Raw genomic sequence first — 25,318 nt, 5'->3', positions numbered from 1 at the left:
TTTTGACCAATATGTGTGAATGCAGCCACGTGACCCTGAACAACCAATGTCATCAGCACGCCCCACCTCATTTCCTTTTCTGTAGAACATTTGTCCCTCACAGTTCTCAAATTCTGCATGTTTATACTGATCAACTTGGTTGCCCTAGCTGTGGACTTGAAGATTCTTAAAGAGATCTTTAGTAAACACGTGGAAAAGGGAACAGCCCCAGCCAGGAACCTAGCAGTACCTTAGGACTAATTCTCATTCTAGAACTGAAGAAATTTGAGGAAGGACTACAGAGGGAGGACTTTTATTCTTTGGTTCGTTCTTCAAGGCACATTATTTTTCCCTTAGGCTAGAATGATAGGATCATATAGACATTCTTTAACTTGGTTCATAATTGGGAGTAATATAATTAATATAACTATAACAGAACTTGGAATTAGAGTGAATGAGCAAGAGAAAGAATAATAAATCATTGAAAGGAAGAGTTTTCAGGGATACATATAGTGAATTTGTTCTGAAGAGAATTTGGATCAAAGACTTCCACTGCCCAGAAAATGTGGCAGTTGAAACAAAGGTGTAGAGGTTTCCTCTTCATCTTTTCACAAACAGGGTGCCACAAAGTTACAGAACAGCCTTGTAGTTCTGTAAAGGGGTTTAAGGAATTCTTATAACACAGCAGATAAATTCTTCTTACCATAGAACTGAGGCTACTTAATCTCTAAGTCAGGCTCCTTGGCCATAACATGAAGAAAATGTTTTACCTACATTAAGGATGATTAAGAGAATTAAATACCAAAGTTTTTAGCACTATCTCTACCCCCAGGAATCACTCCTTAAATCATAATACCTTTAATTTAGAAAAGAATATATGCTTTTGCTTATGACTACTGTCTACATTAACTTAATAAATTTTGTTTTTCTTGAGTGAATCCTTATGTGCACATAAGTAGAGTGATTCTGATTTTTAAAGTAATGCCATACACTTTCAAACTTAAAAAGAGTAAGGCAATAAATGTATTTATGGCCAAAACTGCTTTATTCTTCAAATGTTGAATAGTTAACAGTTTCCATAAATTGTCTCACTTTTCCGCTTCTCTTTGAAATACAGAAATAACCTCTTTCTTTCTGGAGGAAGAAAATGCATCATTTTTTTTTCTAAATATTTTATTCTTTTTAAGACATTAACTGGGAAAGGGAAAGTGAAAAAGTGAAACTGTTAGTTGCTGAGTTGTGTCCGACTCTTTGTGACCCCATGGACTGTAGTCTGCCAGGTTCCTCTGTCCATGGAATTCTCCAGGCAAGAATCCTGGAGTGATTCCCTTCTGCAGGGGATCTTCTCAACCCAGGGATCGAACCTGGCTCTCCCACATTGCAGGCAGATTCTTTTCCATCTGAGCCACCAACTGTTGATTTACACAGTGTTCTCTGAGTTTCCATGTGTCTGAGTACATTAATTATATTTTCTCTTATCAGAAAATTCAATATGACAAGAGCATGATCATTCAATAAGCATTTATTAAGCACTAGTCTGTGCCAGGTCTTATGTTTCCAGAGTTTGTGGAAGTGATTTATTTAAATCTATTTACCAGTTGATTTCAGAAATCAGCACTTTATTTGGTGGTGTTCACCAAGTCAGTCACTGGCAATCACTGGAAGAAGAGTGGTGCTGTGTGAACAATAAGATCTCTCATGAGTCAGCAATTCGTGGCAGTCGTTGGGGAAAAAATACAAAGCCCTTTACAAGCAATGCTCTTTGGGTGAATGCATTTTTCTTTTTGTATTACATCTCAGAACTTACTTTTCAGCCCTTGAGTGAGGAGTACCCATTTTAAAAGAAACATTGCTTTATCATATCAGAAAGTACTCAGTTGTTTCAGTTATTTGTAATACATGGCCTCTGTTACTTTATATTGAATTGTACTCAATGAAAACTGTGTTTTTGTTCTTTATGGCATTATCGATACTATTGTTCACTTCTCCTTGGTACACTAATAAATGTGCAGGACATGCAGATTCTATTCTATTTACCTAGACCTTCCTGACTAAAAGTCCCACCTAAACCTAACAAAAAGAAAAAAGGACTCATAAGATCCTGTGTTCCATCATTTTTTTTGTTACTCTCCTTTCATCTCTCCATTATTTTTTCTTTTTTATCTTTTTTATTTCTGAAATTTCATTTATTTTTCTGAAAATTTTTTTAGACTTGTTAAAAATTACCACTTTTAGATTTTCATTAAAAATAACAGTGTAACAACTAGGACCTATTGTATAGGATGTGGAACTCTACTCTGTGTTCTGTGCCAGCCTGGATGAGAGGGAGGTTTGGAGGAGAATGGATACATGTGTATATATGGCTGAGTCCCTTGCTGTTCACCTGAAACTGCCACAAGATTGTTAATAAAAATAATTTATTTTGTTAATACAAAATAAAAGGTTTAAAGTTTGAAAAATAATCAGCTTGCCAACATATGAGGAAGCCAATTAAATAATTATTATGCTATTTGACATAATTCAAATGAAGGTGGACTTTAGCTAAAAATTTCCTATGGGTTCTTATATAATTTAGTAGTAAAAAAAGGTGAAGTTCTATTAGATCCAACTGTTCTTAAAACTTAATTGATTCTCTTGAGTTTGCCTTTTGGTTTAGAATGCCTGAGCTCTTGGTTGTTTTCCTAATTTCATACATTATGTTGATAAAACAGTCTTCAAAAACAAAGAAGTTCTTTAAAAGTGTTTGTTGGTGGGTAGGTATTTCCTGAAATGTAAGGGTTTTTTTTTTTACTTTATTTATTTTTTAATTGAAGGATAATTGCTTTACAGAATTTTGTTGTTTTTAAACCTCAGCATGAATCAGCCATATGTATACAGCCCCTCCCTCTTGAACCTCCCTCCCATCTCCCTCCCCAGTCCACCCCTCAAGGTTGATACAGAGTCCCGGTTTGAGTTTCCTGAGCCATACAGCAAATTCCTGTTGGCTGTCTATTTTACATATGGTAATATAAGTTTCCATGTTACTCTCTCCATAATCTCACCCTCTCCTCCCCTCTCCCCATGTCCATAAGTCTATTTTCTATGTCTGTTTCTCCATTGCTGCTCTGCAAATAAATTTTTTGGTACCATCTTTCTAGATTCCATATATATGCATTAGTATATGATATTTCTTTCTCTTTCTGACTCACTTCACTCTGTATAATAGGCTCTAGGTTCATCGACCTCATTAGAACTGACTCAAATGTGTTCCTTTTTATGGCTGAGTAATATTCCATTGTGTATATGTACCAAAACTTCTTTATCCATTCATCTGTCGATGGACACCTAGGTTGCTTCCGTGTTCTAGCTATTGTAAACAGTGCTGGAATGAACAATGGGATACATGTGTCTTTTTCTCAGGGTATATGCCTAGGAGTGGGATTGCTGGGTCACATGATGGTCTTATTCCTAGTTTTTTAAGGAATCTCCATACCGTCATCCATAGTAGCTGTATCAGTTTACATTCCCACCAACAGTGCAGAGCGTTCCCTTTTCTCCACTCCCTCTCCAGCATTTATTGTTTGTAGACTTTTTGATGATGGCCATCTGACCAGTGAGAGGTGATATTTCATTGTAGTTTTGATTCACATTTCTCTAGTAATGAGTGATGTTGAACATCTTTTCATGTGTTTGTTAGCCATCTGTATGTCTTCTTTGGAGAAATGTCTGTTTAGGTCTTTTCCCACTTTTTTGATTGGGTTGTTTATTTTTCTGGTATTGAGTTGTATGACTGCTTGTATATTTTGGAAATTAATCCTTCGTCAGTTGTTTCATTTGCTATTATTTTCTCCCATTCTGAAGGTTGTCCTCTTACCTTGCTTATAGTTTCCTTTGCTGTGCAAAAGCTTTTAAAGTTTAATCTTGTTTACTTTTGTTTTTATTTCCATTACTCTAGGAGGTGGGTCATAGAGGATCTTGCTTTGTGTCATCCAGTGTTTTGCCTATGTTTTCTCTAAGTTTTATGGTTTCTGGTCTTTCATTTAGGTCTTTAGTCCATTTTGAGTTTATCTTTGTGTACGGTGTTAGGAAGCATTCTGATTTCATTCTTTTACATGTAGCTGTCCAGTTTTCCCAGCACCACTTATTGAAAAGGCTGTCTTTGCCCCATTGTATATTCTTGCCTCCTTTGTCAAAAATAATGTACGCATAGGTCCAGTTCAGTTCAGTCACACAGTCATGTCCCACTCTGTGAGACTCCATGGACTGTAGCATGCCAGGCCTCCCTATCCATCACCAACTCCTGGAGTTTACTCAAACACGTGTCCATTGAGTTGGTGATGCCATCCAACTATATCATCCTCTGTCATCCCCTTCTCCTCCTGCCTTCAATCTTTCCCATCATCAGGGTCTTTTCAAATGAGTCAGTTCTTCACATCAGGTGGCCAAAGTATTAGAGTTTCAGCTTCAGCATCAGTCCTTCCAATGAATATTCAGGACTGATTTCCTTTAGGATGGACTGGTTGGATTTCCTTGCAGTCCAAGGGACTCTCAAGCATTTTCTCCAACACCACAGTTCAAAAGGATCAGTTCTTCGCTCAGCTTTCTTTATAGTCCAACTCTCTCATCCATACATGATTACTGGAAAAACCATAGCTTTAACTAGAAGGACCTTTGTTGGCAAAGTAATGGGTTTATTTCTGGGCTTTCTATCTTGTTCCATTGGTTTATATTTCTGTTTTTGTGCCAGTACCATACTGTCTTGATGACTGTAGCTTTGTAGTATAATCTGAAGTCAGGAAGGTTGATTCCTCAAGCTCCATTCTTCTTTCTCAAGACTGCTTTGGCCATTTGGGGTCTTTTGTGTTTCCATATGAATTGTGAAATTTTTTGTTCTAGTTCTGTGAAAAATGCCATTGGTAATTTGATAGGGATTGCACTGAATCTGCAGATTGCATTTGGTAGTATAGTCATTTTCACAATATTGATTCTTCCTACCCAAGAACATGGAATATCTCTCCATCTGTTTATGTCATCTTTGATTTCTTTCATCAGTGTCTTACAATTTTCTGCATACAGTTCTTTTGTCTCCTTGCCGCTTCTGCTGCTAAGTCGCTTCAGTCGTGTCCAACTCTGTGCAACCCCATAGACAGCAGCCCACTAGGCTCCTCTGTCCCTGGGATTCTCCAGGCAAGAATACTGGAGTGGGTTGCCATTTCCTTCTCCAATGCATGAAAGTGAAAAGTGAAAGTGAAGTCGCTCACTCATGCCCGACTTTTAGCAACCCCCATGGACTGGAATCTACGAGGCTCCTCCATCCATGGGATTTTCCAGGCAAGAGTACTGGAGTAGGGTGCCATTGCCTTCTCCCTTAAGTAAGTTTATTCCTATATATTTTATTCTTTTTGTTACAATGGTGAATGGGATTGATTCCTTAATTTCTCTTTCTGATATTTCATTGTTAGTATATAGGAATGCAAGTGATTTCTGTGTGTTGATTTTATTTCCTGAAACTGCTAAATTCGCTGATTAGCTCTATTAATTATCTGATACTATCATTAGGGTTTTCTGTGTATAGTATCATGTCATCAGCAAACAGTGAGAGCTTTACTTTTTCTTTTCCAATCTGGATTCCGTTTATTTCTTTTTCTTCTCTGATTGCTGTAGCTAGGACTTCCAAAACTATGTTGAATAATAGTGGTGAAAGTGGCACCCTTGTCTTGTTCCTGAACTTAGGGTGAATGCTTTCATTTTTTTCCATTGAGAATGTTTGCTGTGGGCTTATCATATATGGCCTTTATTATGTTGAGGTAGGTTTCCTTCTTTGACCATTTTTTGAAGCATTTTAATCATAAATGTATGCTGAAGACCCTGTGTTTCATCACTTTTTAAAAAAATCTCCTTTCATCTCTCCATTCTTAATATTGCCTGAGTTCTGTTTGTTTCCTAGAGTATTTTAAAGCAAATCCAAGACACATAATTTCACCCACAAATATTAACTGATAAGAACTTTTAAAATTGTGACTGATAGTTTTCTGATTTTATTAAAGATTTTTTTAAACATCTGTTCAAATAAGGATCCCCAAAAGTTCAACATGTTATATTTAATTATGTCTCTCAAGTTGCTTTTAATATAGAACAGCCCTAGATTTTGATTTCTTACCACTGACATTTTGAAGAAAGAAAGTCAGCTGTCCTACAGAATGTCCTGGACTTCCCAGGTGGCTCAGTGATAAAGAATCTGCCTGCCAAGATGGAGACGCCTGCTCAATCCCTGGGTGGGGAAGATCCCCTGGAAAAGGAAATGGAAACTCACTCCAGTATTCTTGCCTGGAGAATCCCATGGACAGAGGAGCCTGGCAGGCTACAGTCCACAGCGTTGCAAAGAGTTGGACACAATTTAGCAACAGAATGTTTCAGTTTGGCTCTATCCCCTATCTTTTCCTATCAGTTCAGTTCAGTTCAGTCGCTCAGTCATGTCCTACTCTTTGCAACCCCATGAATTGCAGCACACCAGGCCTCCTTGTCCATCACCAACTCCCGGAGGTCACCCAAACTCATGTGCATTAAATCAGTGATGCCGTCCAGCCATCTCATCCTCTGTCATCCCCTTCTCCTCCTGCCCCCAATCCCTCCCAGCATCAGAGTCTTTTCCAATGAGTCAACTCTTTGCATGAGGTGGCCAAAGTATTGGAGTTTCAGCTTTAGCATCAGTCCTTCCAAAGAACACCCAGGGCTGATCTCCTTCAGAATGGACTGGTTGGATCTCCTTGCAGTCCAAGGGACTTGCAAGAGTCTTCTCCAACACTACAGTTCAAAAGCATCAATTCTTCGGTGCTCAGCTTTCTTCACAGTCCAACTCTCACATCCATACGTGACCACTGGAAAAACCATAGCCTTGACTAGACGGACCTTTGTTGGCAAAGTAATGTCTCTACTTTTTAATATGCTATCTAGGTTGGTCATAACTTTCCTTCCAATAAGCAGGTAGAAAAATCAGATATTTGCCGAGATTCAACCTCAAGGTTTTAGGCCAGTGTACTGTAAGAAGTTCTGTGTTCTTCCTATTGCATTGTATGATGTCAACAATTAGGCTTATTATTAATGATTATACTGACATTTAATACCTGCCTCCCCTGCTTCCCTGGTGGCTCAGATGGTAAAGCGTCTGCCTACAATGTGGGAGACCCAGGTTCGATCCCTGGGTCAGGAACATCCTCTGGAGAAGGAAATGGCAACCCACTCCAGTACTCTTGCCTGGAAAATCCCATGGATGGAGGAGCATGGTAGGCTACAGTCCATGAGGTCGCAAAGAGTTGGACACGACTAAGCGACTTCACTTCCCCTGGTGAAGGTGTCAGGAATCCATCTTTCAGGAGCCGTAATTCATGTAGCTTGGTTTTAGTGTTTTAAATCATGAAGTGTTTCTCCAAAGTCATTCTTTAGTATCATTAGTCTGTTAGGAAGATGGCATTTTTAAAGGCTTTCTTGTCCTAGACACAGGTCTGTCACCTAGTTTTTCTATTTCCAACAAAATGGTCCTTTTAAATTAATCTATCTAAATTGTCCAGCAAACTCTGAAAATGGGTGCTCTTGGTAAAAAGATTTCTTTTTGTACCTCAGTACCATGTTGATGAAATGTTTAGAGTTACAGAGCCTCAAAAGGAAATACATCTATCCTGACAAGAGTTAACCTGGATGGCCTACTTTATCAGGGGAGGAGTCACTAGCCACCCTGTTGCCAAATAGACTCAAATTTCTCTCTTTAGGGAAGGGGGCACATTCCCAAGAGTATATTTTCAGTGAGTACAAAGAGAAGAGGGGTAGAAAAGTTGTTGGTGAAGCAATATACATTTCTAATGAATAAAGATAAATTGCTTAAAGCTCTTTATTTCATAAGATTTTGCTTTTCTGTTTGTTCCTAGGAAGAAATCTTTCCTGTTTTCCGCTCTGTATGCTGCCTTTGTCTTTGGTGGTCGGCACCTAATGAACAAGCGGGCGAAGTTCGAGCTGAGGAAGCCTTTAGTGCTCTGGTCTCTGACCCTTGCAGTCTTCAGGTAGGTTTTTTTTGTTGTTGTTTTTCATTTTCCAAATAAAATCCATCTATTTCATCAGATTAGCTGAAAGACAACGACGTTTAATCCTGCATCTCATATTTTTTATCCTTAAGGATGTAAAATAGCACCACATCCTGAGGGAAAGGCTTCATGCAGCCAAGCTTGCCATGCTCTCTTCATTTTGAGAACACTCAGGCCATCTCCTCTCTTGTCCAGATTGTTCGTGCAGTAACTCAGTTTATGTCTTAGGACTAGAAGCAGTACATCAGTTCCATTTTTTGGCATATAAATAAAGATGTAGGGGTAAACTGTAGCAATAAACTGTTGAAGTGTATGGTAGTGTTCAGATGGGGTGGGCATACTCTACCTGACTGGTACATAGTCAAAAATAGCTTTCGAGCGTTTGATGAGACACTGGACCAGAAAATGCTTCTGTTCTGTATCCCCAAAGCATCCTCCACCTGAACTGACTCACAGGCATATGCTTATGCATTCAGGTCTTACTTTGCGTCAGACAAAACTCGTCATAGAGGCTGGTCAGGATCAGGCCTGGTCTCTCCAGGAATATCTGCCAGCCAACATGCAAACACATTCTTGGAACCCTGGAGGACCATGTCTAGCTTTGTAATATTTGGTGATTTGACAATCATAAGATGAATTAACACACAGCTGGTATCCAAACAGGTGCCAGAACTTACCTACAGTGCTAACAAAGGCACCTATTCCTTTTGTGTTTTGCTTGTCAAAACCAGCAGGTTGATAACTAGGCCTGGGGATGGGTAGGAAGCAGATATAAATATGCTACAGAATAAAAACCTATTCTTTCTAATATATGGGAGTATTTCTACTTTTCTTGTATTACATATTAACAGTTCTACTTTTCCAGTGGTTCAGTGGTAAAGAATCTGCCTGCAATCCAGGAAGCACAGTAGACACTGGCTTTGATCCCTGGGTTGGGAAGATCCCCTGGAGGAGGGCATGGCAACCCACTCCAGTATTCTTGCCTGGAGAATTCCATGGACAGAGGAGCCTGGTGGGCTATAATCCATGGGGTCACAAAGAGTCGGACATGACTGAAGCAACTTAGCATGCACCACTAGTGAGAAACACATGGACTCATTAAAAGCCTCTTTAGTCACTTAAGGCTTTTTAAAGATGATCAGGCAGGAAGAGAATTTGCACAAACTCTGATCTGTACATTTCCGTCAGGCTGGCTCCCTGCGTCTGAAACACTGATGTTCTTGCTACTGCAGGCACTCTTTATTTTGGTGCATTTCATAAGGCACTACATGTGAGATACTTGTGATCTGAACCTATCACTAAAGACGCCTTCCGTTTCATATGCATCAGGTCCTAATTCTCTAATACAAAGCAGAATTTTCATTTTTATTTACATGGAAGGTTCACAGAGTCTGCCTCACCTTAAGTACTTTGATATTTGAGGGAAAAATTATCTTGATGATGCCTTTCAGCATTTTACAGATCTTTCAACATCCCCTGAACCTTTATCTTCTGTTTTTTTAACCGTAGCACATATAAGAGGGAAGAAGAAAGTCCAGGGACCCCCACGCACCTGTTCTCCGGCTTAAACAGTTATCAACACTGTTTCATCTATGTTCCCACCAACTTCTCCCTTGACCCAAATTATTGGGAACTATTACAGACTCAACTATTTCTGAATGAAATGATACCATTTCTAAAAGTTAAGTAAGTAGTCTCACTAGAATGGTCAGTGTCCTTATCTCACCTAAATTAGTAATAATTCTTTCTTATTGAGTGTTCCATTTTCTCCAGGTGTTTCAAATTTATTTTGTACAATTCATTTTTAAGAATTTTGACCCAATGGACTTATACACACTGCTGCTGCTGCTAAGTCTCTTCAGTCGTGTCCGACTCTGTGCGACCCCATAGATGGCCCACGCTCCCCTCTCCCTGGGATTCTCTATATATAAAATAGTCAACTGATAAGGACCTAAACAAAAGTAAAGAATCCTCACCCAAACGGGTCCACGCTTTGCCATTGGTTGATTTAACTTATAGGTTTTGTCTTTCCTTCCACTTCCAATCCATTCTTTGGATAATCCAAATTGTTTCTGTTTTAGAGTTTCCCCCAGACAGGATGTTACTGATTGCGTTCTTCTGAAACCCTGTATTCTTTGTTAGTCAACAGAACTAGAAATTTTATTATATTTAGATTTGATAGGACTTTTTATAAGAAGTTAGTGAAACAAAAGCAAGGATAAGTACTTGATTCTTTAATCATATTTAGCAGTTTCAAAAAAATTAATTTGATTACTTAGCATGTAAATAATAATGGGTGTTTTTAAGTATCATTATGAACTTACAGAATTATACTTTTTTACATGTCAGTGAGTGTGAGGTGAATTTGGATATGATGTATTGTAGCCCAATGCTATTATTCTTTTTGATGTTAAGTTAACCCATGTTTAGCCAGAGGGAGTTTCTTCAGATTAGCTCCTGAATCCTTTTCTCATCCTGAGTAGTGCTCATAGCTTGATTTTGTGTATGTGTGTGTATTTTGGGGTGTGTATGTGATGGGGGGTAGGGGTGGGGATGACAAGCTGTCCCAGGCCAAGCATGTTGCATATCCTTGTCCAGAACTGAAATCAATCATTTCTCAAAAGATCCCAACTTCCTTTGGAAGAAGGAGTAGTATTTAGAAATAACTCTAAGTACCAGGGGTGGTTGTTGTCACTAAGTTCTTATTTTTAGGCCTCTTCAGTTCAGTTCAGTCGCTCAGTCATGTCCGGCTCTTTGCGACCCCATGAATCGCAGCACGCCAGGCCTCCCTGTCCATCACCAACTCCCAGAGTTCACCCAGTCTCACGTCCATCGAGTCAGTGATGCCATCCAGCCATCTCATCCTCTGTCATCCCCTTCTCCTCCTGCCCCCAATCCCTCCCAGCATCAGAGTCTTTTCCAATGAGTCAACTCTTTGCATGAGGTGGCCAAAGTACTGCAGTTTCAGCTTTAGCATCATTCCTTCCAAAGAAATCCCAGGGCTGAGAGCAGAAAAAGAAAATTATTTGTTATTTTGAAAGAATGTATACAGAGTTTTTACTTAATAGATTTATCTTTCCTCTTATGCCAAAACCCAAGTTCCCAAGGTCAGTACTTACACCACAGAACATATGCAATAGTCGTTAACACTACCATCTTTTTTAGATTGACAAGTTCCTGTTTCATCTTCAATTTCCTTAATTCTGTTGGTTACTTTACTTTCTTCAGAGCCATGTTTTGTATAAAATTGTAAAAGCTGGAACTACAGAAAGGTGTCCAAGCATGGACTGTCTTGGGTCTTATAAAAATTGATCATAATATTCTAATCAGTTATTTGGAAACATTATAATGGAATTCTGTGGTTGTATTAATTGAACATGGTCCCATGTTAGGAAGAGTCTATTAAGGTTTCTCTGTGCTTAATTCTGATCAACAGTGCATTGAATGAAAAGGCTTAATACAGAATGAATTTTTTAATGGAATGTTTATGTAAATTTTACTCCTAGACATAAAACACATGTTGTTCATTAATACATTTAAGTATTTGTAAAAATATCTAAAAATATAATAGAAGAAAATATACTCAATTCTTACAGCTACGGTAAGAGAGAGGAGACAGGTTTTTTTTAAATGCCCACTATTTACTGGAAAATAAGCAGAAAAAAATTTCAGAGCTTATAGAGGTTGGTTCTAGTGGACCAGTAATCTAGAGCAAAAAGGATTTAAATTTTTTTGTGATGCTTTATCTTCTTATTCAAAAGAAATGAAACAAGCATCATGTTGACAGCTTAATTCTGGATATTGGGTGTTTATTATTCTTTGTGCTTTACTGCATTTACAGCATTTCCTAAAATATACACACATGCATACACAATCTCATACACAGCTTAGAGAATCTCAAGTGCTCTTTCTTTTGGAAAAATAGCTTTCAAATGAAATTGACATAAAGCATAAATGTATATAAAGCATCAAAAAGATAAGCTCACAAACAGTTGTTTTGATGAGTATTAATAAAAATTCTATCTAGGTAATATATTAATAAAATAACTTCATTATTATAAGAATATGTTTGTAGAAGATTATGACTTATTTTATTATAATTCACAAATTTTCAAATTCACCTATAAATGGTGTTTGATATATAAGTGTATAAGGTCCTTACACAAGAGATTCCTGCATGAGATGGCATGCAATTATGAAGGACCCTTAAGAGCCACTGCTTACCAGTAATAGGATATCATGGGTTTGGAAAAAAGAGGAGAGAGAACCTAACTTTTCTGTTAGAGGAATTAGAAATGAGGGAGAGGAAGAGTAAGATTTTGCTTTTGGAAAATCACTGAAAAGAATTTTTAATGTATATTACTGCTTAAAACGAAGGTCTTTTCCCCAGTTTTTCAAACTTGCCTGTGAGCTCCTTTACAGTAACTAGAGACCCAACTTAGACTTATTTCCAGATACTCCAAACTGTGTTTACTCATGAACTGAGACAACTGGGTGGAAATTAAATAAGATATGTAGGCTCCCTAAGCAAAAACAAACCCCTCTCTTTTTACTGCTCTGTTTCAGAAGGAGGGAGGGGATGTTATATGATTTGGTGAGCATTACCTGTTTTCTTTCTTTATCTTTGTATTTTGACCGAAGTTTTCATATAGGTCAAATGCATTGTAATTTATTGAAGGCTGTCATAAGTTTTGACAGAGTAGATAAGATATGATCAAGTGAGGTTTTTCCCAGGTCCACCATAGATTTATTTCATTGAAAAATGACTTCTCTGGGGTTTTCTTGACAATTTCTTCCCATTAACCTCAAGCCATGCCTCCCCTTTTAGACCCAAGCTGTCAGCTTCTGTATCAGTCTTTACGGATAAGATTAGGACATAGCAGCCTACAACCCAAGGATAAACATTTTCTTATTTGATGAGACAATTCCAGGTGGCATTTGGCCCTAGATATTTGGATATTTCCTTAGAGTAATACAAAAAAAAATTCTGGCAATTTGAACTAGTAAATCCTGAGATTAGTGCTTATGGCAGACAGCCTCAAGCCCTTCAAGATGCCAGCCACCCATTCTTCCTGAGTCATTAAATCATGTTGCTATAGCATCTCAGCGGGGTTACTTCTGTTGATTTGCAAAGGACTTTCTATGTACTGATTTAATAACTTTAAATCCTTCTAGATTGGGTGCAGATGTGCATGCTTCTGATTCAAGCAGCCTTCACCAGGTCTCTCTCTGGCAGAGTTCTCTTCTTACTAGCAGAATAAGGAGCCTTCTTCTAGGTCTCTGACCCAGAGCAGATCAAAGGACAGGTGTCTAGTCAATGCACATTAGAATAAGTTAATTACTTTGTGCAGCATATTTGTAGATGCCAGTATCACACCTGCTTCAAATTTGCTTATTCCTGTCTCCTGGTGATTCACTCTGGCCTCAATTGCTTTAGGCTTTATTTGTTCAAAGCCAGATACCCTAACTTTACAGTTGGACTTTTTGCCATGTTATTATCCAGCAATTTTCTCTGTTGAAACTCATTTTTATTTGCTGGCCTTATTTTTATTTAGTCATTGAATTTTATCTTAAGCTTAAGTATAAAATATATTCAAGGTGAATAGAAAATTACTCTTTTTCTTTAGTAAGAGTTCCATGAACAAAGGGCTTATATATACCATAGGACATATTCAGAAGAGTGTGTTTAACAGAGCAAAGATGCACATGAATGATATTTGATCAAATCTACTTGTGGTTTTATTCACCCATCAGTATTTAATATTGGAAGAATTATTGGCAACTGCCTTATTTTTAAAGAAACAGACATATAATAAAACCAATTGTTCAGATGAGAAAAATATAACATTTTAAAAACCCATATTGAAGGAGTTAAGTACATCATTGACCTATAAAGTGATGAAACATTGAAAATAACAAATTTCAGAACTGAATTTATACTCATGCGCCTTGTATCTAGTGCTTTGTTATGGTTTCCAGAAGTGGTCCTTCTTAATCCACAGAGAACATTACAGACAATGATTACAGTGATATTAATATTATGAAGGAAATGAATATATAAACTGTAAATGTCATAGGGGAAAAGCTCCTAGTTTTTCAACAACAGGTTATAAACTTCACATTTTTTAAGACACAGCTTCAAAAGGCCAAATGTAACAAAGCAGAAGGCATTTCTAGAAAGCATATACTAAGTAGCAAAAAAAGGCAAGCTGATAAATAATTGTGGTAATGTGATACCTTTTGTGAAAAGTTTCCGTTCAGTTCAGTCACTCAGTCCTGTCCAATTCTTTGCGACCCCATGAATCGCAACATGCCAGGCCTCCCTGTCCATCACCAACTCCCAGAGTTCACTCAGACTCACATCCGTCGAGTCACTGATGCCATCCAGCCATCTCATCCTCTGTCATCCCCTTCTCCTGCCCCCAATCCCTCCCAGCATCAGAGTCTTTTGAGTCAACTCTTCGCATGAGGTGGCTAAAGTACTGGAATTTCAGCTTCAGCATCATTCCATCCAAAGAAATCCCAGGGCTGATCTCCTTTAGGATGGACTGGTTGGATCTCCTTGCAGTCCAAGGGACTCTCAAGAGTCTTCTCCAACACCACAGTTCAAAAGCATCAATTCTTTGGCGCTCGGCCTTCTTCACAGTCCAACTCTCACATCCATACATGACCACAAGAAAAACCATAGCCTTGACTAGACAGACCTTTGGCAAAGTAATGTCTCTGCTTTTGAATATGCTATCTAGGTTGGTCATAACTTTCCTTCCAAGGAGTAAGCGTCTTTTAATTTCATGGCTGCAGTCAGCATCTGCAGTGATTTTGGAGCCCCCAAAAATAAAGTTTGACACTGTTTCCACTGTTTCCCCATCTATTTCCCATGAAGTGATGGGACCGGATGCCATGATCTTCGTTTTCTGAATGTTGAGCTTTAAGCCAACTTTTTCACTCTCCACTTTCACTTTCATCAAGAGGCTTTTGAGTTCCTCTTAACTTTCTGCCCAACCCATAAATTAACACTACATTGTATTTATTAATATGTGTGTACTAAAACATAAAAAGAACATTTCAAAACTTCAAGCTAGTGATTCTTTTGGGGACGCAGGGAGCCCAGTGAGATCAGAGAGGGTCTGATGGAGGCTTGCCCTGATTTTGTATGACCTTGTTATTATGAAAAAGTTAAATAAGAAAAACAATAACTGTTCGAAACAAATATGGATAGCAATTTTTTTTAAGTTGAAAGCACATAATGAAAAGAAGTCAGTTGTTTAAAGGAAAGATAACGATTGTAGTCATTTATAAGATTCTGGCAAAATGCTGCTGCTGCTAAGTCACTTCAGTTGTGTCCGACTCTGTGCCACCCCATAGATGGCAGCCCACCAGGCTCCTCCATCCATAGGATTCTCTAGGCAAGAATACTGGAGTGGGTTGCCATTTTGTTCTCCATTGGTGTACATTAAATAAAGCAAGTTTATATCAAAACACAAACTTTGTGCCCTATTGATCCAAACACACACCACAATAATGGCAGATTTATGTTAGAATTAAGAATGGTTTTTTATATATTGTTGTTGTTCAGTTGCTAAGTTGTGTCCAATCCTTTGTGACCCTATGGACTGCAGCACTCCCAGCTTCCCTGTCCTTCACTATCTCCTGGAATTAGCTCAAACTCATGGGACTGAGCAACTTCACTTTCACTTTTCACTTTCATGCATTGGAGAGGGAAATGGCAACCCACTCCAGTGTTCTTGCCTGGAGAATCCCAGGGATGGGGGAGCCTGGTGGGCTGCAGTCCATGGGGTTACACAGAGTTGGACATGACTGAAGTGACTTAGCAGCAGCAGCAGCAGCAGCATGTCCATTGAGTCAGTGATGCCATCCAACCATCTCATCCTCTGTCATCCCTTTTTCCTCCTCCTTTCTATCTTTGCTGGCATCAGAGTCTTTTCCAATGAGTCGGCTCTTCACACCAGGTGGCCAAAGTATTGGAGCTTCAGCTTCAGCATCAGTCCTTCCATTGAATATTCAGGGCTCAGTTGAAGTGGAACCAGTACACTAAAATCCATACATATTGGTTTGCTCAGGATAACCTTAGTTTTATACCCATTGCCTCAGCATAATTATTATATAGCTCCCCTTTCACTCTCAACAGTGACCCACTTTGAATGGTAAAAGATAATGGTTAATCTAGTTATAACCCAATGAGGAAGTGAGTTGGCTTAATAAAACAGAAAAAGGGTAAATTGCAACTATCATTTGCCAAGTTGCCCCAACAAATCTTTATTTTTAGTATTTCTCTCCTCTCTGAAACTTGCTCTTCTGTCCATAATATTCCCAAACATTTAACATACTGTCACTCAAATTTAAAGTATTCAAACCAGATGTCTTTTTGATAGCCCTTTAAAATTTTTCGGAGAAGGCAATGGCACCCCACTCCAGTACTCTTACCTGGAAAATCCCATGGATGGAGGAGCCTGGTAGGCTGCAGTCCATGGGGTCGCTAAGAGTCGGACACGACTGAGTGACAAAATTTGTCACTATTTTCCTAGTTAACATCTTTAAGTCATTCAAAAATAAAAGCTCAACTAGTCACTGAATTGTAAAGTGAAGTGTTAGTCGCTCAGTCATGTCCAACTCTTTGCAACTCCATGGACTGTAGCCCACCAGGCTCTTCTGTTCATGGAATTCTCCAGGCAAGAAGACTGGAGTAGGTTGCCATTTCCTTCTCCAGGGGATCTTCCTGGCCCATGAATCAAGCCTGGGTCTCCTGCATTGTGGATAGATTCTTCACAATTTAAGCCATCTAAGTGAATGCTGGAGACCATGTCACTTCTCGGGAAGATGAAGCTGGTTTGAGACCCATGGTCAAATAATCCGATGGAGTGTGAGTTTCACTTTTCAGCTCATGAGCTTGGTGCCAGGTAGCTGTATTCTTTGTTCACAACAAGACAGCCATACTTATACCAGTAATTGTAAAGGATGAGGTAATGAAGCTATGCAATAGAAGGAACTATGAACTGGGCTAATCTAGATTTTACTGATCCAGCTCATCTTTTATGGATTTTAAAATCTTATCTAATATGCTCTCTCAGGGAACCTGAGAGGCAGGAAGGACTGAGAAGATGGGTAAATTCAACACAGTTTTTCTGAGTATGATTCTTATTTCTTTGCCTTGCACTATACTAACCCACCCCTCCCCCAAAAAGATGAACACTAAAGGAGAGAAATAAATGCAGAGTGAAATAGAACCTCAACCCAAGTAAATCTCCTCTCATTGCTACTGAGCCGTTTTTAAAGGTATCGATATGCATTCCCAGACCAATGACAAGAGTCACTTCCTATCTCAACACTCTGGAGTTTGGGGTCAAACTGCCTTCAATACTCCCTGAGTTGATTCTGGGGACACCTAAGGACCTTTTTACACTGTGTCTGGGAGATGATATGCCGTGTACATGACAAGGTTATGGCCAAAACCCAGGGAGACTGAAAGATCTGGAGAAAAATCTCTTTGGGAAAAAATCATCATAAGGTGATATTATTTAAAATAAAGCTGTAAATCAATAATCAGTTGCATCATATGATAATCTGTTGCAATAAAAAGATATTTCTGGTTTGAATAGCAGGAAGTATCATCCATCTGTAACTCCTCTCCCTCTGTTAAATGGTTCCCGTGGGTCATATAACTGCTCCAACCCCACCTCTCTGCCCTAATATTGTTACTGATATAAAGCTAAGTCCACCACAGAAGGAACAGCTAGAACCAACATTACTGATTTGGTTTGGCTTGTTTGTTTTTAAAGGCTGTATTTAAAGACTCACCAATTGCTGGATTCTGAATATCCAGTGTTCTTAGTGTCCAAAAACTCCTCTGAGTTATAAAATTCTTCTTAAATATGTTGAGTAGCTGTCTCATCTCCATTTCCATGCTGGAATCTCTGGTCTGGCCTTCATCACTTCACATCTTAGTACTGCAAACCATCAGTTCCTGTTTCCCAAATGTTTTCTCCATCAAAGCTACTCTACATATCTTACTTATTTCCCTGCTTAAGCATTAATTGAAATGCCTTTGCCTTTAGGTTGACACTTCAACCTGCCCATCAAAAATTAGTCTTTCTTTAATGGATCTTTCATCACTGCCCTATGCAAGCTTTCCATTCAAGCCAACTTGCCTCATCGTTGCCCCCCAAAATACATACTTTTGCCCATGCTCATTTCCTATCTTTGAACCCAATATCCCTCCTCTTTCTCCATTCATCCTCCATCTCCCCCCCCCCCTTTAAATCTCATCCATTTTAGAGTGTCTTCTCTGTAAAGGATTCTCTGATCATCTCAGCCCATATCTCAGCTTCTGTCGACCTTGTTGCTCATGGTCACATAGCCAGGCTATATGCGACCTTATCTGTGTACTTCTGAGGGGCCATGTGAGTTCCTTGGGGCCAGAATTGTGTCCGGTTGTTCCTGGAACACCCTGGCATGCACACAATTTCTGAATTAATGAATAAAAATCTCACACTTAGCTACTTCTCCAGTCATGTGTAATCAATGTTTTTATTCATTGCACTTGTTCATCCTTTATATTTCTTGTATCAACTGCCACAGACAGACCCCAGTCCAATCTTCCTTTGGTATCATCAGGCTTCACCTGGGAAAGTACAGATGCACTTCAAGAAATCCAGGGTTGATGTCCTGGAGTTGGAGGTGCCTTGCAGAGGCCTGCAGAGCCTGACTTTGTTCCTGTCTGACTTCTCCTCCTCTCCCATCCCTCAGGCCAGAGTGGCAGGCAGCTCTGTTCTTCCTCAAACCTATTAACAAGGTTGCTGCCTCAGGACTCTCACACTGGCCGCTCCCTTGACTGGAACATTCATTGCCCATTATTCTAACAGCCTGTCCTTCACCTCCTTCAGACCTTGGCTCGGATCTCACCTTCCCACCTCCCTGTCCAAAATCACACTAACACCCACCCTCACTCCTCATTGTCTTGATTTCTTTTTCTCCTTGACAGGGATCACCTTCCAGCCACTGTGTGTATTGCTAATCTTGCTCATTCTGGTCTGTAATTCAACTCTGAGTTCCATGAGGGGAAGGATTTTGTCTGATTTTTTTGCTGTGTCTCTAGTGTCCGCCTAGGCATTGAAAAAAATAGCTTTTCAAAATGAAAAAAGGAAATGAAAAGAGATTTGTAAATAGTTGTTAGTAAGTCTCCTTGCCCTTTATGAAAAGTCTTCTTTCCAAAGAGGGAAATAGGGTATTTTTTGTGCTTTTCCCTTGACTCTGGGAACAATGTGGATTTTCTAGTATTCCTAGGAAAATAGTAATTAGATTGATTAACTAAATGCTTAATATTTTGCTTTAAAAAAATTAAGATGTCCATTATAGAGGAGGATTCGGAGCTGCTGTAAGAGGCGCTTTCTGAGGAAGGCCAGGAGAGCAAACCCTGCTTTGCAGGTGGAATCTGGTCGCTGGGCAGAGCCCTGGCCTCTTCCTTGGGGATGGCATGGACCTGCAGGTCACTCTGCTGCTCCAGATTAAGAGAAAAATCAACTCATAGTGTCGTGATCTGGTCCAAATAGGAGAAAAGTGTATCATTTGTTGTAAACGTAAATTATGAGAGGACCTAGACTGTCCCCAGTGTGTACATGAAGGGAGCTACAGGTTAATGAGTCCAGGCAGCAGTGGCCTCCTGCTCCCACAACTACAGTCTGCCTGCCAACCTTTGCTTCTTTACAGCTGGAAATGGGATCCAGTAGTCATTGTTTAATTAAATGATTTTTTATAGTCATAAAAATGAGAATTTGCTGTTCGTAAAACTGGTAACTGCGGAAAAGCATGAACACAAAACCTTTCCTTTCAGAAATCCACATATATTTGCTATTAATATTTTGGTGCATGCCCTCTCAATAATGTTAAGCTTGAGATTCTTTCCTCATAATTTTAATTTTGTGTAGTCCAATTAATATATTTGAGTCTGGATGAAAATAGGACTTCAGTAATATGTTTGTATTACAGGTGCTGGAACAATGTAAAACAGTGACACACAGGGAATTTTAAATCCTTTTACCAAAAGGAATTAGTATGTAAATAGCTAGAATAACAGCTTTTCTGAAACTTGTGTGAGAAATAACATGAGCGTTCTTGAAGAGATTTCACAGTCATTTAGGATATAAGTGTTATAATTCTGAACCGTTTGTTAAGGATTATTTTGAGTTAAAGCTGAGTTAAGGATTACTTTGCTTATAAATTTGCAGTATTACTTCACAAATTCTTAAAGAATCCTTGTTTAGTAGGGTTTAAAAAATATATGATATTGAACAAAAAATTGAATCCTCAAAAGACTCTTCAGACCTAACTTTTCATAAAATCCCCTAACTGCATAATCTAGAGTACATCAGGTGATGTGACATCCTTATTAAGATGAAGTAACTGGTTGGACTGCAAGGAGATCCAACCAGTCCATTCTGAAGGAGATCAGCCCTGGGATTTCTTTGGAAGCAATGATGCTAAAGCTGAAACTCCAGTACTTTGGCCACCTCATGCGAAGAGTTGACTCATTGGAAAAGACTCTGATGCTGGGAGGGATTGGGGGCAGGAGAAGGGGACGACAGAGGATGAGATGGCTGGATGGCATCACTGACTCGATGGACGTGAGTCTGAGTGAACTCCGGGAGTTGGTGATGGACAGGGAGGCTTGGTGTGCTGCGATTCATGGGGTCGCAAAGAGTCGGACACGACTGAGCGACTGAACTGAACTGAACTGACTGAACTAGAATCACCACAATTGTAGACTGGCTGAAGAAAACAAAATGAGTAACATGGAAAAGTACTAGAAGCTTGTTCTGGAAAGGCCTGTTTGCACAGAATTAACTGAAATTTGGAGAGAGAACACTTCCTTCTTCTCAAGGTCCACATGTCCTCAAGGCATGAGTGTGAGTAGAGGGTGAACTATAGGAAAGACGTGAGATGAGGGTTCGGGAAAGAAACATCGATAACTCATGCTAGGGTTAACCACAGCTATCAGAATCAATGGAAATATGAAATAATTCTTGCAGGAGACTTCTGACCTCCATCTTGAAAGTATCAGCAGTCCTTTCATGAGAACTATCAATTTTTATTCTCTGTATTTCAACCAAGAACTCCACAGAGTAACTGCTCATCTATTTTTGATGGTGCTGTAAAATTGACAAGCTGCCCACATCCCACTTGATTTCGCATGTGATAGAAGGACCCAGTTTTCTCCCTGGTAACTAACGAGCCTTGTAGTCCATGCTACCAATAGATGGATTACTTTAATCAATTGCTGGTTCTCCTTGGAACTTCTTGAGTGAAAATTGATGGAGGCTGTTGGATACCTTCTCATCACTTAGGACTGGATGGTCGTTTGTGGTGGAGGCTGTGGTACCCCAGCAGTCCTCACTGTACTCATTGCAATCCACTATTTCCTTTATAGTTTCAGAGCCCTGGGGTTTACAAACAAATTAATATGACCCAAATGGTTGGTTTGGAGCATAATACTTCATAGCTCTCATGCTGCATTTTCCTAACAGCATGATTTTCTTTTATTCTTTTTTATTTCATTATTAACAGTACCATGGTGGACAGACAGGTGGCTTTTGTTTTCTTTTGTTCTGAGAAGCAGACGAGCAGGGTGATTACAGTAGCTGGAGGAAAGCTGTCCATTGATTCTAGGTATATATGTGTTAACCCACAGCAGAAATTGTCAGTACAGCTTAGAGAATTGCCTATCACTTGAAGAAATTATGAATCATTAGCTATTCAGAGTTCTCTTATGCAGGAGGCAGGGATTCGGGTTCTCTGAAAGGGTTTAGCTTTAAATTATAGTTTATACTGACTTGGTGAAAAAAAATTTTTTTCAAAAAGATCCAGGTCAAGTACACAGAGATCAGGAAAGAAGTGCTGAGGAAGGAAAATAAAAATTTTGCCTTTAAAAAGAACGTAATTAAAACTCTTAAAAAAGAAAGAAAAACCATCTAGAATTTTTCCAATTTTGAAGGGACAGCCTGGCCCAGGAGGTTGCATCTAAACTTCTCAAGATGTTCTCACCACCACTTACATTCTTGCTGAGACCAAACCCATCTTTTGCCACACCCAGCCGTGAGGGAATCGCACTTGAGCATGCACGAATCCGCTGATTGACACCTCTAGGATGTAAATGTATGACATTTCCTGCCCTCCTTAAGGACTTCTCTCTAAATGCATTGAGGAGAATGGGCTTAAAGTTTGAAGTCATTAAAAGTTAAAGCAAAGACCCATTTTCCTGCCTTGTGTATTTCTTTTCTTTCTTTCTTTATTTTATTTTATTTTTTTTGGAGGACCGATGCTTTTTTATTTACTTTTGCCACTTTATTTCTTTAATTGAAGGATAATTGCTTTACAGAATTTTGTGGCTTTCTGTCAAATGTCAACAAGAATCAGCCATGGATACACCCATGCCCACATTTTTTTTTTTTAAGTTAACATTTTTTTAATGGCCATGCCCTGTGGTATATGGGATTTTAGTTCCCCAGCCAGGGATCTGACTTTCACAGCTGCCTTGAGGTATATGTTGTCTCCTTTTACAAATGAGGAAACTGAATCTCAGAGAGGTTTAAGTAATCTTCCCTTGCTTACTGCTAGGCAATAAACCTAAAGCCTATTGTGTTTTACAAAGAAAATTGCTGTGAAGCACCTACTGCCCTTTGGGCTAAATTACTGCTCTCTTCCTCCTCGTAGTCTAGTCATCATCATGACTGTGCTCTTCTGCAGCCCACGGCCCTTTGGGTAGGAACACTACATTGGTAATATTTATGACTTGCTGTCCTGATGCAATGATACCACATCAGAACAGTGAGCAGCTCTGAGGAGAAAAGATGGCCCATCTGAGTGCAAGTTCTCATCGGGCAAGAATCCCGTGTAGTCCACAATGTTAGCACCCAGTGCCCATGTCTAAAATTTTTTTTAAAAGGCATGTGATCTGTTAGTGATTTCAGTTATTGAGAAATGCAGAGATGCAGTGTTGATCCATTTGTGAGACTGCCAGTAGAAATGGACACCAGGTGTGTAGGCAGCCTGTAGAGTTTTATATTCAGCCAAATGCATGTTTTCATACACAGTGTCCATTATTTCTTCATGAGGAAAAGACTGAACATCTATTTCTTCATGAGGAAAAGGCTGAATTGTTAATTTTGATTTTTTTAAAAACACTTTATCCTAAATATGTGATTATCACTTGAAATATTTATCAAAGTAGCATCTGCCAGAAAGGGAAAAAATCAAATAACCCCCCCAAAAAAAGACTTTTTTTTTTTTAAAGAGGAAACGGAAATCTGTTGTGAAAGTTGTGGCTAAGTTAAATAATAGAGTCTCTACATTAAAACATCAGTATACACAAGTAGGTCCTCCTGCTTTCACTTACTCTTGCTGCACTCGGCATTTGAATAGAAAGTAATATTTGTTCTCATGAAATATACAAGCCATAAAACCCTGATGGTGGCTTCGGTGAAAACAAACTCCATACTTAGTTCCACTGAAGCCTTTGAGGAGAAATGACCAAAGGTTGTATAAGCTTTTATACCACTGTCTCATGTTTCCTTGAAACTTCTGGGCAAAGCCCTATGAGATGTTCTATAAATCCTAAATAGACTTATAATTTAAAATGTTTTTAAAGTCAATAAAACCATATATTTTTTTAATCTTTATTCAAAAAGGAAAGACTAGAACCAAAGTGACTGATTTTTAAGGACAAAATGAGCACTTTTGACAAAACAAAACTGGTAGAAATCACTTTGATTAAAAGTATTTTGTACCAAAAACCAACCAAAAAATCGGAGGTACTTTAAAAAATTAACTCCTCCTCTATCCCACCGTAAGTTTTAAATTATTACTTTTTAATGCAGTTTAAGTAGCTACACAGACAAGGTAAGGCCGAGTGGCTCTGCTGTGACATTAGTGACAGGTGCACTAAGAAACTCATTCAAGTATGTTTGCAGAATGAGAAGTGTCAGAGGCAGCTGGGCTTGCAAAACCTTCCGGAAGTCTTATTGTTTTCTGTATTGGATCAAGTCCAAAAGTGAGGATAATTACCCTCTAGAACTGCCAAGTTTTCAGGCTATTCAGAAAACCCTGATCTTGTAGTAGGAAAGAAATGTGGGCCAAGGTATAAGAATAGTGACTGGATTTTTAAAGGAATATTTCTAAAGGAGCAATTTTCTCAAAAGTGGTCCTTTTGCTTTGACTAACAGAATGCAAAGTAGAGAACCATCCAGTCAAAACCACAGACAATAGAAAGAGAGGAAATCAGACTCATTATCTACTCCTGCTGCTGCTGCTGCGTCGCTTCAGTCATGTCCGACTCTGTGTTACCCCATAGACGGCAGCCCACCAGGCTCCTCCGTCCCTGGGATTCTCCAGGCAAGAACACTGGAGTGGGTTGCCATTTCCTTCTCCAGTGCATGAAAGTGAAAAGTGAAAGTGAAGTCGCTCAGTTGAGTCCGACTCTTCGCGACCCCATGGACTGCAGCCTTCCAGGCTCCTCCGTCCATGGGATTTTCCAGGCAAGAGTACTGGAGTGGGGTGCCATTGCCTTCTCCGTTATCTACTGCTAGGCTACCCTAATAATCGAAGAGCTGAGAATTTCAACCAGGCTTCACTGGGACTTTTATTTAGGTAATTCATGAAAGCCTTTGCTGGGGCAGGGGAACAGAAGTAGATCTCAATGTTGAATGGGAAATTTTTATTGTCCTGAAAGCTCCTTATTTTCCAAAATTTTTAAAGATTACCCTGATTTAAAGTGAACAGATCCCCTTTGTTTAGAATAGAGAAGAAATGATAGGTTTTGCTCTACATTTCCAAACCTAATAACCAGGTCAGATGGTATATGCTGGTTACTTTATCTACACTGTTGTATTCATCCTCACATCAGAAAATTCTACCCTAGGGAGGTCACATTTTTCCAGGTGAGATGAGTTCTTTGGATATTTCAAATAATTTAGAACTTTCATAATTCAAAAGCATTTTCCCATAGGAATAATTTTAAACACAACAAATATATACCTAGCTGAGAGCCGAAGAATTGATGCTCTTGAACTGTGGTATTGGACAAGACTCTTGAGAGTCTCTTGGACTGCAAGGAGATCCAACCAGTCCATTCTGAAGGAGATCAGTCCTGGGTGTTCTTTGGAAGGAATGATGCTAAAGCTGAAACTCCAGTACTTTGGCCACCTCATGCGAAGAGTTGACTCATTGGAAAAGACTCTGATGCTGGGAGGGATTGGGGGCAGGAGGAGAAGGGGACA

At 39.1% G+C, this 25,318-nt stretch overlaps 1 protein-coding gene across 1 annotated transcript in view; it reads left to right on the top strand.

Annotated features, from left to right (window-relative positions):
• The window catches only part of ELOVL6 (ELOVL fatty acid elongase 6), a 131,515-nt gene that overhangs the window by 73,698 nt on the left and 32,499 nt on the right, over positions 1-25,318 (top strand). The window contains exon 2 of the mRNA XM_055587959.1: positions 7,881-8,012. Coding sequence (XP_055443934.1) covers positions 7,881-8,012 — 132 coding nt within the window. The remainder of the gene's footprint in view (positions 1-7,880; positions 8,013-25,318) is intronic.

Source organism: Bubalus kerabau, chromosome 7 (assembly GCF_029407905.1).
Source record: "Bubalus kerabau isolate K-KA32 ecotype Philippines breed swamp buffalo chromosome 7, PCC_UOA_SB_1v2, whole genome shotgun sequence".
NCBI classification, from domain to species: Eukaryota; Metazoa; Chordata; class Mammalia; order Artiodactyla; family Bovidae; genus Bubalus; species Bubalus kerabau.
The sequence above is the reverse complement of the archived record's forward strand: the minus strand, read 5'-3'. Positions and strand labels throughout refer to the sequence as shown.